The sequence below is a fragment of the Schistocerca americana genome, chromosome 7 (assembly GCF_021461395.2).
Source record: "Schistocerca americana isolate TAMUIC-IGC-003095 chromosome 7, iqSchAmer2.1, whole genome shotgun sequence".
In the NCBI taxonomy this organism is placed as follows: Eukaryota; Metazoa; Arthropoda; class Insecta; order Orthoptera; family Acrididae; genus Schistocerca; species Schistocerca americana.
This window is the reverse complement of record NC_060125.1, coordinates 94,535,310-94,548,154: the sequence shown is the minus strand read 5'-3', so window position 1 is coordinate 94,548,154 and position 12,845 is coordinate 94,535,310. Positions and strand designations below refer to the sequence as shown.

Genomic DNA, 12,845 nt, shown 5'->3' with positions numbered 1-12,845 from the left:
ATCTAGAATTTCACATCACCACATGAATCTGACACACACAATCTCACACAAAGGAAAATTCTGGAGTTGGTTTCTACATATAAATAAACAAGCAAGTTGCACTGATTTTTTACTTAGATAATTTTGTGACAATTTCCACACTGGCATGCCAAGACAAACAGTGCAGCATCAGTTTATCTCTATGAAAATTGCAAAAATGTGCAGCACCAACAAAGCACGACTTCTGCCTGGAGCAGCTAACAATTCAGTTCATATGGGGCAGTGATGAGCCATGATTCATCACTGAACACAATTTACCACTATTTATCAGTAGTCTAGGCTTCTCTGTCATGGCACCACTCCAAACGCACTCCATTTGTGTTACAGTGCCAAAGACAACGAACATATGGGGCAGTAAGTCCCTACTCGGACCTCTGCTAGTTTCCAATCAAAAGTGTGGGGTGTCCATTACTCGTTCTTGGATAGCATGCACAGATGTGGAGGGGTTATGATGTGCTTGGTGCACAATACAAATAGCGATCTTGCTTTTATGATGGTCAGATGTGATCAACAGGAACTTGACAACAAGTGTGCCATTTCTCATATTCCCACTGCAATCCAACATCAGGTCACTGTCACATCCGAATGCCCTACAAATCTGGATACTGCACAATTCGACCATCTGGGTAAATGGTGATCCACAGGGAGTCCCCTTTCAAATTTTGTTGTTTACCAATAATGCTGCATTACAGGAGAACTCGTCTTCTCCACATCCTTCACAGTAAACATTAGATCCTGTACATGTCCCTTATATGCCCAACCAAGCCTGGAAACAACACAGGGCACCTACAACACTAATGCACTCTGGCGGCCATTCTACCAGTTACAGAGAATTGCAACTCTAATCATTTACATACTTGTCGATGGTGTGCATGTGTACAAAGTTACAGTGACAGTCAACCATGCCTTTCTGGGTGTTTCACTTTTTTATCCGTCAGTGTACCATTCTACCAAGCAAACTTTTAAAAGGTGGACGTGAATGATGTCTGGTGGCTCAGTCAGTAGATCAGTCAAGGACATGTAGTTCTTACAATACACCTGATTATACTGTGAAACATGAAGATGTACCTCTCAGATTCATATTTTCATAACTCACTGACTCACTTCTGCAATTTTCTGCTACGATACATATTACATCAATTTTTTTTTTTTTTTAATATGTCTCTTCTTGGTGGATATATGGCTATATATTTATTATTTAAGTGAATTCTTTGCTTTTAAACACACAACAAGCATACATTTTTACTAACTAAAAAAAGTAGCTTTGTGTGTGTGTGTGTGTGTGTGTGTGTGTGTGTGTGTGTTTATAACATACGCAAGATTTCCTATTACACACTATCACAAATGGTTCCCAAGACTTCCTATTACACACTATCACAAATGGTTTCCCAAAGTCCAACTACTCATCCAAGCTCTGGGAATGGGGACGTGAAGTAGGAGACTGACTATATGTTGTTGTTGTCGTCTTCAGTCCTGAGACTGGTTTGGTGCAGCTCTCCATTCTACTCTATCCTGTGCAAGCTTCTTCATCTCCCAGTACCTTTGACCCTCCACGCTGCCTCCGATACTAAATTGGTGATCCCTTGATGCCTCAGAACATGTCCTACCAACCGACCCCTTCTTCTGGTCAAGTTGTGCCACAAACTCCTCTTCTCCCCAGTTCTATTCAATACCTCCTCATTAGTTATGTGATCTACCCATCTAATCTTCAGCATTCTTCTGTAGCACTTCATTTCGAAAGCTTTAATTCTCTTCTTGTCCAAACTATTTACCGTCCATGTATCACTTCCATACATGGCTACACTCCATACAAACACTTTCAGAAATGACTTCCTGACACTTAAATCTATACTCGATGTTGACAAATTTCTCTTCTTCAGAAACACTTTCCTTGCCATTGCCAGTCTACATTTTATATCCTCTCTACTTCGACCATCATCAGTTATTTTGCTCCCCAAATAGCAAAACTCCTTTACTACTTTAAGTGTCTCATTTCCTAATCTAATTCCCTCAGCATCAACCAATTTAATTTGATTACATTCCATTATCCTCGTTTTGCTTTTGATGATGTCCATCTTATACCCTCCTTTCAAGACACTGTCCATTCCGTTCAACTGCTCTTCCAAGTCCTTTGCTGTCTCTGACAGAATTACAATGCCAGAAGCAGCAGAAGAGACATGTGGAAGAACTGGCAATAGGAGACAACACAACAACACTCACTGGTGGAGTTCTGAAAATTCTGCCGATTTGCTGAAAATTTTGACAAACAAGTGGAGAAAGATAGAAATGTAGAGCAGACTTGTGACTAGTCTCCCTCCCCGCTTCACATGTGTACTACTAAATATCTATGGCCAGATGACTTGTGTGGTGCAGTGTTAAACTGGTCACAGGCGATTTATTAGAGTTAAAATTCATAAAACAATGTTAGGTAACTGAATACCATGAAATTTCATACGACAAGCTTTCTAAGCAGGGCGAGCCATAACAGTTATTAGGAGGCATGAGTGTTGTCTATTACATATTTAATTGGCATTCAGAGTAACTTCTCATGGCAAAGGTGGGAGTACATCATGATTTAATTAATATGTTTACAACCAATGTAAATATCCTATGCCAATCATGTGTGTGTGTGTGTGTGTGTGTGTGTGTGTGTGTGTGTGTGTGTGTTTATACATTTCTTTTAATTTGTTGCATATCATGTCCAAAAGCCACAAATTAAGCACAATAAAACCAGAAAAAATGCATAATCTACATATGTACATATGTGGCCTACTACAGTACTCATCTCGTAAACCCTAGCACATACTGGTTCAATGTATGGACTCATTGTCACAACTCTTTGCTGCCAACTATTTTTGCCCTGCCACAGAAAAAACTATGTACGTATCTAGCTTCAGTTCAAGAAAAACATAAATCTGAAAGTTAAGTGTTCTGTTGCACTGCCGAAAAACTTACTTTAAGTAAATGAATTAAAGATGCATCTCTTGCAGAAGCAGTTTTTCAGAAAATGCTTTACTTTTCACATACAAATTAAAAACCAATCTTCTGAATTCACATATTTTTTCACTGCATAATTGTTCTAAAGTGACTGCTTATGTTACTTCAAAGTAACTCACTGTCTGTAATATGTATACTGTGCTCTGAATTATGAGGGCAAATTGCAACTGCTAATACAGGGTGTTTATAAATGAATATCAGGGTTTTAATGCTTTATAATATTTATTATATTAAACTTACAGTTATAAATGATATCAGACGAAAGAGCAACTCAAACAGTTTTCCCAAGAACCTTATAAATATTCAACGTGAGCACCATTTGTCACACGGCATACATCAAGTCTATAGCCAAGTTCTTCCCACACATTGATAAATGTGTCTTCAATGATTGTAGCAACAGCTCCTTCAATCCAGTTTCTGTATTCAGGGAGGTCTGCTGGTAGCGGAGGCACGTTCATACGATCCTTGATGAAGCCCCAAAGGAAAAAATTGCACGGCTTCAGGTTGGGTGAACGTGGAGGCCATGCAAAGCAAGCCCTGTCACTGGGTCCCTTGTGACCTATCCAGCACTTGGGTACAGTGGAGTTCAACCAATCTAGCGGATTGCGGCAGAAACATCGCGCGCTGCGCATGCGCACTGGTGCCAAACACAACTGTTTGATTTGCTCTTTCATTTGACATATCATTTACAACTGTAAGTTTAATGTAATAAATATTATAAAGTGTTAAAACCCCAATAATCATTTATAAACAACCTTTATAAGGGAGGCAGAAATTAACAGTGTGAAATTATCTTTTTCTCGAAATGTGTCCTCCAACTAGCTTACAAGTATTTCTAAATTTCTGTAGTCACCTACAAGGAATTTCAGAATCCTATTTGATCCTCTAGTTTTAAAGTGTCAAGGAGATTGTATTTATGTCCGTTTCCTTCTTTAAGAAGCTCACGAATCCATCAATGTTTATAAGCAATGCTGATACTTTTCAGTTGCTACACTGTAGGTTATACACTGCTAATGTATCAAATATTTCTTTATAATCATAGAACGCCTGTATTCCTTTCTCATCAGTTGAGATTCACTTACCAGTTTCATGCATTCTTTCAAAGTGTCCAAAGAAATAATATCTGAATACATAAAGTCACATCAACAATGATTATGCTACACCAAACACGTTCCGGCTGTTGTTGATACATCAAAGGAAGTGTAGGGTTTATGTGCACTCAGTTTTGCATTGGCTGCATTACACAGAGGAGTTCTGCCATTCATCACTAGATGACAATGGCATCATTTTAACTGGGGCAGGGGAATAATTCTTTGTAGCTCAGCCAAGTTGCACAAAAATTCATAAATTATAGATAGAAACCTTCCTCACAAATTAGGGGCAAACTGTATCACAATCCTTACAATAGTTCCTGAGATTAGCCCAAACATACAAACGAAATCACGGCAGGTGTCTCCCCCCACCCACACACACACACCGAATATAGATACATAAATAGATAGGTGGATAGTTAGAAGACGGGGGTGAACTCCAAATGGCAAAAGATCTAGTGAGGATAGATGTGGAGGAAGCACTAAAAAAAAAAAAAATGAGAAAGGCATTTGGGATGAATGATACAAATGTGGAGAATATCAGAGCAGCAGAAGAGATCAGGACACAGTTGTTTTATAGAGTTATGAGAGATATATGGAATTAAATGAGAACTTTCATTTTATGAAAAGGAAAGTTGCTACTCATCACATAGCGGAGATGCTGAGTCACAATAGGCACAACAAAAAGACTGTTGCAAATAAAGCTTTCGGCCCGTAAGGCCTACGTCAAAAATACACACACACACACACACACACACACACACACACACACACACACCACTGCGTGATAGGAATGTATACTCGTCCATCTCTACACAACCCCTGTCCCCAACCTCTTACCTTATGGCTCATACCCCTGTAATAGACCTAAATACAAGACCTGTCCCATACATCCTCCCACCACCATCTACTACAGTCCAATCACAAACATCACCTATCCCATCAAAGGCAGGGCTACCTGTGAAACCCACCATGTGATCTACAGGCTAAGCTGCTACCATTGTGCTGCATTCTATGTGGGTGTGACAGCCAATAGGCTGTCTGTCCACATGAATGGCCAGTGACAAAATGTGGTGAAGAAACAAGTGGACCACCCAGTTGCTGAACACGCCATCAAACGTGACATCCTTCATTTCAATTACCACTTCACAGCCTGTGCCACATGGATCCTTCCCACCAACACTAGCTTTTCTGAATTGCGCAGGAGGGAACTTCGCCTGCAATATATCTACGTCAACCTTCATTAGTCATTGTCCTCAACTATCCAGCCTCTCTGTTCCCATTCCAGCACTATACAGCCCTCATTCCACCATCGCACCCAGTCTTTTTACTTCTCTCCTTTTCGGCTACCCCCTCTCCCCTGCCCTCTGTCTAACCGCCCAACTGCACATAGCTGCCCTACCCTCTCCACCTCGTCCCTGTGGACTCCCCAGCAGCACTGCGTGTCCACCATCCCTATCCTACTATCCCTCCCCCTCCCCACTCCAGCCTCCTCCTTACCCCCAACCCTGATGCCACTCCCGTCATGCACTGGTGCTACTGCTTGCAGTGTGGCTACAGTTGCCTTAAACTGCAGTCATGTGTGTGTGAGTTGCGTGTGCGTGTGCGTGTGCGTGTGTGTGTGTGTGTGTGTGTGTGTGTGTGTGTGTGTGTGTGTTTTTTTATGGGCCAGCCAAAAGTATTATTTGTAACAGTCTTTTTGTTGTGCCTCTCTACAGCTTAGCATCTCCATTATGTGGTGAGTAACAACTTTCCTTTTCATAATATTGTTACATTCAATCATGGATTTTCCAGTGTTTGAAATGAGAACTTCAGAAGACTGGTAGAAGTAAATAACTATACCTGTCTCCAAAAGGGTTCCAGAAACTTTTGCTAACATTAGCCTTACGTGTCACTTTGCAAAAATCTACGAGAAGCTGTAGTGAAATGTATCTGCAGAACAGTGGAGAAGCAACTGAGAGAAGAACAGTATGCCTTCAGACCAGGACACTCTACAGCACATCTCAAATTTGCAATGAGATAGCTGCAGAAACACCAGTACGAGTACAGGAGAGCACTACAGATAGTCCTCCTGGATTTAGAGAAAGCATGCGACACAGCACCCAGAAGTAAAAGGTTGGAGGCACTAAGAAGGAAAGGTATTGAGATGCAAACTGCACTGTGAGAGAAAAAAAGAGGGGGAAGAGGAGGAGGAGGAGACTGCACCAGAGAAGCATAAGTAGTGTGTGTGTTGAAGATGAGAAACAGGGAGAGGAAATTACACTATGTATGTTACTGTTCATAGCGGTGATGGATGATACGATACAAATGGCAAGAGAGATTGGAGACAGGATTATAGCAATCTTGTTTTCTGATGATTCAATGGTATGAGAGGACAATGAGGACGAACTACAGAAGCTATTAGATGCTAGGACTAAAATTTGATGCTGGGAAGTGTTACCTGTTCGCCACAGCAAGAAAAAAGTATAGACCTATAGTAAGCTTGACACTGTGTGGGTAGCGGCTGGAAATAGTAGGAAGTTTCAGATACTGGAGAGAGCATAATACAAGAAATTGAAAGAAATGTACAAGAGATACGTGAATGGGTAAGGTAACCTCATAGCTTTATGTGAAGTCCACAAGGAATAGTTTGGAACACACAAGTTCCTCAGAGGAGGAAGAAAGTGGTATCCCAAAAAAATATACAGTAATTCTGCTGCAGCTGGGTACTGAAAGAATGAGTAAAAAGTAAGGACCAAGCAACTGAGATGAAGTTTTTTGAGAAATCAGAGAGGTGTAGCAAAAATGGAAGAAAAATGAGAAATGAATGGGTTAGGAAGATAACACGAAGATACCCAACAATGTAAGACTAACGAAAGAAGATAAAATGATATGGATGAGACTATGATGCCTATGAAGATGCACAAGATGAATATGGAGGACAGGACACCAAGGGAAAGACCAAAGGGAAGTCAAGTGACAAGTCTCTGCTTAGTTCAGTGTTCTCCTCCCTTCCAGATGCTTTCTTCCCCTTCTTTTAGCCACTTGTCCCTTAGCTCTTTCCATGGTCTCTTGCTTCTATCTTCAACTCGTGCATCTTCCCAGGCATTTTCTTCTTGCCCATTATCTTCACATGACCATACCATTTCAATCTTTTTATTCTCAATCATAGATTGCAAACATTCCACATTTATTTTTCTCCATAACACTTACATTTTTCCATTTTTTCCATTTTTGTCACGCCTATCTGACTTCTCAAAAACTTCAGTTCACTTGCTCCCACTTCCCCCCCGCCTCCCCCCCAACTTCATGACCTTGGTTTCTGCAGTACATTCCCACATAATATTATTTAGTATATCACCTTCTTACTTTTATGCGTGATTTACTTGTTTCATATCATTCCTTTCACACTTTCTGTAAACCTATGAGCTTGCCTTGCAGATTCACTATTCTCTTGGTCATTTTTTGAATTTTCCTGTATTATAATCCCCAGATACTTGAAATTTTCAATGTTTTCAGCTGGTCCACCCCCATCAGATTGGTAGCATAGATCTACCCATTTACATTTGTCATGATCACCGGTTAACACTTATTTGTATTAAATTTTAGGCCATATTCTTGCTCAACCTCTTCTCTGCACATATAACTGCTTCTGTACTTTCCCCCTCATCGTTCACCCCTCCCCCACACCCCTCCAAAAAAAAAAAAAAAAAAAAAAATCATCAAACACCACTGCTGTCATTCTGTCTTCTCTCTCTCTTACCGCTTGTGTCATTCTATCATTAATCACCAATAACAAAAGTAAAGAAGATAGTGCACTTCTTTGTTTCACACTGTTTCTCTGTTTCAGCCATCCTGTTCTATTCCTGTAAACTTTCTTAGTACAATTCTTACCTTGTACAGTCTGCTTTGTCATCCTTTCCATTCTTACTTCATTTGACAGAACTATCTCATATTTATAGTGAAAATACAACGGAGATGCTGATTTGCAGATAGGCACAACAAAAAGACTGTCACAAATCACATTTCATTCTGGATTTTTCATTGTTTGATTCATAGTGAAAATATTATGATAAGGATAGACTGGTACTCAGGATGTTGCGGAGATGTTGAGTCACATATAGGCACAACAAAAGGGACTACTAAACATGTAAGCTTCTGGTTAGAAGCCCCCCCCCCCCCCCCACACACACACACACGACCTGGCAGCCAGAGACAGCCTCAGCCATAAGGCCTTCTGGCCGAAAGCTTACATGTTTAGAAGATTTTTTTTTCTGTGCCTGTCTTCCTCTCAACATCTCTGCTATATCTTGAGTAGCAATCTGTCCTTTTCATCATCCTGTCATCATTCCATCCTGGATTTTCCAATGTTTCACATTTATAGTGGTGTTTCTCAGTATAGTCTGCTTCTCTATCACTCTCCTTATTAATGTTCCCTAAACTTCGCTTTCCCTGCATCTAGGAAGACCAACAGTAGATCTTTCTAATATACATAGTGGTGTCTTACTGTAAATCAGAGATCTACTACACATCTTCATGGCCTGAAGCCATACTGTTCGTCTGGTGGCCAGTGCTGACAGTCACTAATGGAAATCTCACACTGTAAAAGAATTTTTCACATCTCTTTTCATTCCATTTTTAGCATCTCACTGATAGGGTTCCCGATGATCTGAAAGAATTAGTTTTTGAAATATCCTAAAGGAAATGTTAAGAGGTAAAAGCATTGATGACAACACATGTTAATTTCCAAAGCTAGCTGTAGATGATTATCAATGAAACTTATAACTTCAGAACATGACTACGCTGAATATTTTACAGTTTTATGTGCTACTTTAGTTCCGAGAATATTTAGAGAATATTACAACAGAGATGATGAAAATTACCTGATGATGTTGACACAGAAAACTTAATTTGAAGTTGCTGAAGACGACACAGTCCAGAGAACATATCTTTTCACTGAATCCCACCTAATTGCATGCCACATGGTTCTTTTATTCGAAAATTTAATGCAGATCAAACTTCTCGTTCTTACATAAAATCACTGATTTTCTTTTTGATTGTGGGAAATCCTGATTGTAGTAGTGCTGCTAATGATTCCACCTCACATTTGCAATGTGAAACATTTGTTCCATAAAAGACACAAAAATAATTCTGAAATCTGATATTGCAGCAAACTACTCAGATAATGGAGAAGCAAACTCACCTATTGTTTTTAGCTGTTCATTTTTCATCGACATGGCATATAGGACTGTAATTACAAATAAACTGACCGTGTTTTTGCACTTGTAGGCAATGTATCTAGCCAAGTATTTTAAAGCATTGTGAGTAACATCTTCACTGGAGCTTGCTGACTCACTAAGATCACAGTCTCAAAGCAAATACGGTACCTATGGACTAGGTGATTCTATCGTCAACAAAGTGATTTCTTAGTAATTTTAGAAAATGGAGTACTTCGTAAAAACCCATATTTTCCTTGTATTACCTACAGGGTTTGAAAAACACATCTTAGTAGTGGATACAAGTGATTTCCTCGCTTTTGAATTTTTCACTCCCAAATTACATACTCATATAACCTCTACAACACGAACCCCAACTGTTTCAAGTTCTGTAATGATTGTCTCAAAAAACTGCTGGCCAGTTTCACATTAAAATTGTAATATACTGGCTGTTTCCACTTTGAAAATAAACTTCTTATCGTTACTACTTTGACGTTTTTGTTTGTTCCAAGAATGACATCGTCAGATGAATCACAGCAGCAATGCTGTCAAAGGTTCATTTCATCAAAGCTTAGGACAGCCGTGGTCTCAAATGGCGTAAGCATTGCTGACTTAGCCTCTGTAAAATCTAGTGCTTCCTTTAAAATTCCTAGTTGACACTTAAACTGTTTTGCCCATTTATGGAGCATTGATCAGCAGGGTAAAGGATAGTTCTTTCTTCTTAGATAAGCATATTTTTTGTAGATAACGCTGCCAAAGTAAGGGCGACTGCTGTGTCCTCCTCCTTGGGTGAAACACTGATACAGTATAGTTTTAACCTTCTTACTTACTCATCCCATATTCTTACTAACAGGAATAGTTGTTCTGAGAGTTACACCCTTTTCATAGCTTTTGTCATAGCTGCAGTTTTTTGCTCCATTAAAGCATTTCTGCTCTTCGCAATAGCCAATTATTTCTTCAAGTCCGCAATTTCTTGCTCTTTTGATTTTTTAAAGATAGGATCAGAAAGAATTTCTGTGTCAACTGACTTGTCCAGTTTTGTTTTTGTCGGAGACAATACTTTCAACATTTTGGGCACCCTCTTACACCACACTGCTCTGATGTTACTACGATGTTCTCTTTCTGATATGCTGTCCTCTGAGTTGACACAACCTGCAGCAACAACTTTATATCTGTACCAGTTATGTATTTTGTGGCATGGAACAGTGTCCGATTTCAGCAAGTTTCTTGTAGGTAAACCCAACAACTCATTTTGCATGTCCTGTTTGTAATCACAGTTCGTAACAAAGAAAAATGTCCACACATGTCAGTAAAGTGAAAGTACTAGTTATCTAGGACAGGAAGCTATCAATGCACTACTGCGTACTGTATTACCAACTAGCTATCATTAATCTGTTATGCTCTATTTGTGCCTGAGTAAGGTTATAAATATACAAAAGATAATTCTTTGAACAAAGTAGCCATTCTACTTGTTATATTAAGTATCTGATTTTTATCTATACTCACTTGAACAGTCGCCTTGAAAGCTGGACTCCTGAATGTAATTCGCACAGTGTTAACAATGACAGTCATACCATCAATAACCTTATTTATGAAACTATATTTTGCTGGCCCAGCTATTGACGACAGCCCTTGATGAACAGAAACTGATCTTAGTTCTTCACAGGTTTCAACTTCAACACGTACTTCATCCAGAGTCTATAACAAAACAACAACATATATATATATATATATATATTGCAGAGAATAAAATGTTTGGCATTTAAAATACGTCTGGTGCTTCTACGATCGAACGTAGTAACCAGAAAAAGTTACTAGATTTGTAATGCTGAGTGACACAGAAAATTTTGCCATCTTTAGAGCAGAAGCTCAGATGATGTGAGGAGCAGTTACACAGAGCTGCTGTAAGTACCAATGGGTACCTGCCTCCAACTGGTACATTATCAGCTGGTGACAGCTATCTGATGTCATCTGAATCTTTTATCTGGAAATAGTCATATACAGGGTGGGCCAAATAAAAGTCACCCAGACAAGTGGATATGACTGGATGTGAATGTATGCATATAACCACACGCTGTGACACGCATACCACATACTCTCCTGCAACATGATCCACACAGTTCAGGGTGTGGTGCAGGTTGTGTGAGTGTGAGTGGAGCAGTGCAAAGGGGATGAATTTACTCAGAGTACAGAGCACCAGGTGTTTGTTGAGGGCAGTTACGTGACAACAAAGTCATGGAAACCGTGTGGTCATTTGTTTGCAGGTAAGTTTAATGCTGTCGAAGTGCAAACACACAGTGCTGTGCAATGCTTAGTCTGAAAACAGCGTCAGACAGAATCTGTTTTGAACAAGTCAAAAAACATTCCGAAATATGCCCGCACACCAGAAAACGTGGCTGCAGTTCACCAGAAAATGCCTCAGAGTCCTATCAAATCAACCCAGCACCTGTCATAAGAGCCTGCATATCACGTGGATCATGTGGATGACCTCAACCTGCAAATGCATCTGTTGTTCATGCTTTAAAACCGGCAAAAATCTCCTCAACACCTCCAGTTTTGAGAGTGGCTTTCATTGACATAACAATGAATGGCTTGCACATATATCTGTTCTTTACGGAAGCCTGGTTTCACGTTCATGGTTATGTCAACTCACAGAATCACAGGTTCTGGGCAGAGGAGAGAATTCGTATAATTTGAATGAAGCACCGTTGCATGATCAGACGGATGGGGTTTGGTGTGCAGTGTCTGTAGGCTGCACTATTGGTCCCATCATCATTCACCAGATGCTGACTTCTATGTACCATTTATGGCAGCATTAACGAAGGAGAATAAGACCCACATTTACTTCCAACAGGATGGAGCAACTGGCCATACAGCCAGCCACACCTTGGAGCACATTTACCAATCTTGATACCAGACAGAGGTGTTAGCAGAGGTCAGTAGGGTCAAGGACCTCACTGGCCATCCAAGTCACTTGACCTGTCAGTGCTGTCAGTGTCGTCCAGTTACTATGTGTTTGGAGCCCGCAAGGCAAAGGTGCATCGCAACAACACTCATAGTCTTCAAGAACTGCAGCAGAACATTTCAGATGAGACTGTGGCAATTCCAGCAGCCCAGCTTCAAACTGCATTCAACAACTTGCTGAGCAGGGCCCAAAAGTGCCAAGAGATGAATGATGGTCACTTTTAACATCTACTACAGGCAGGCTACTGCTGTATTTTCTTTCCTTTGCTGTGTTTCTTTGACCCTGAAACTCTGTTCTCCAGGCCCCTTTCTTTTGCCCCACCCTGTAGAACAAAATCAGCAATCAATAATAAAAATCAATAAATCTGGATTTTTTTTTTGTTAAAATTATAATTTACGAGTGCTGTTGTTTATAAATGATATCAAAATATTTCAATAACTTTTTTCTGCTGTTCATACAAAAGTTAATAATAAATGAATTAATTCAAAATCACAACAGGTATTCAATGAAGGAAAAAAATAAAAGTGATGGGTTCTCTCAAATTCCAATACAGTTTGA

At 39.8% G+C, this 12,845-nt stretch overlaps 1 protein-coding gene across 3 annotated transcripts in view; it reads right to left on the bottom strand.

Annotated features, from left to right (window-relative positions):
• The window catches only part of LOC124622447 (UHRF1-binding protein 1-like), a 442,870-nt gene that overhangs the window by 395,954 nt on the left and 34,071 nt on the right, over positions 1 to 12,845 (bottom strand). For all 3 annotated transcript variants that reach the window (XM_047148146.1, XM_047148147.1, XM_047148148.1), the window contains exon 3: positions 10,829 to 11,020. In XM_047148146.1, the coding sequence (XP_047004102.1) occupies positions 10,829 to 11,020 (192 nt within the window). The remainder of the gene's footprint in view (positions 1 to 10,828; positions 11,021 to 12,845) is intronic.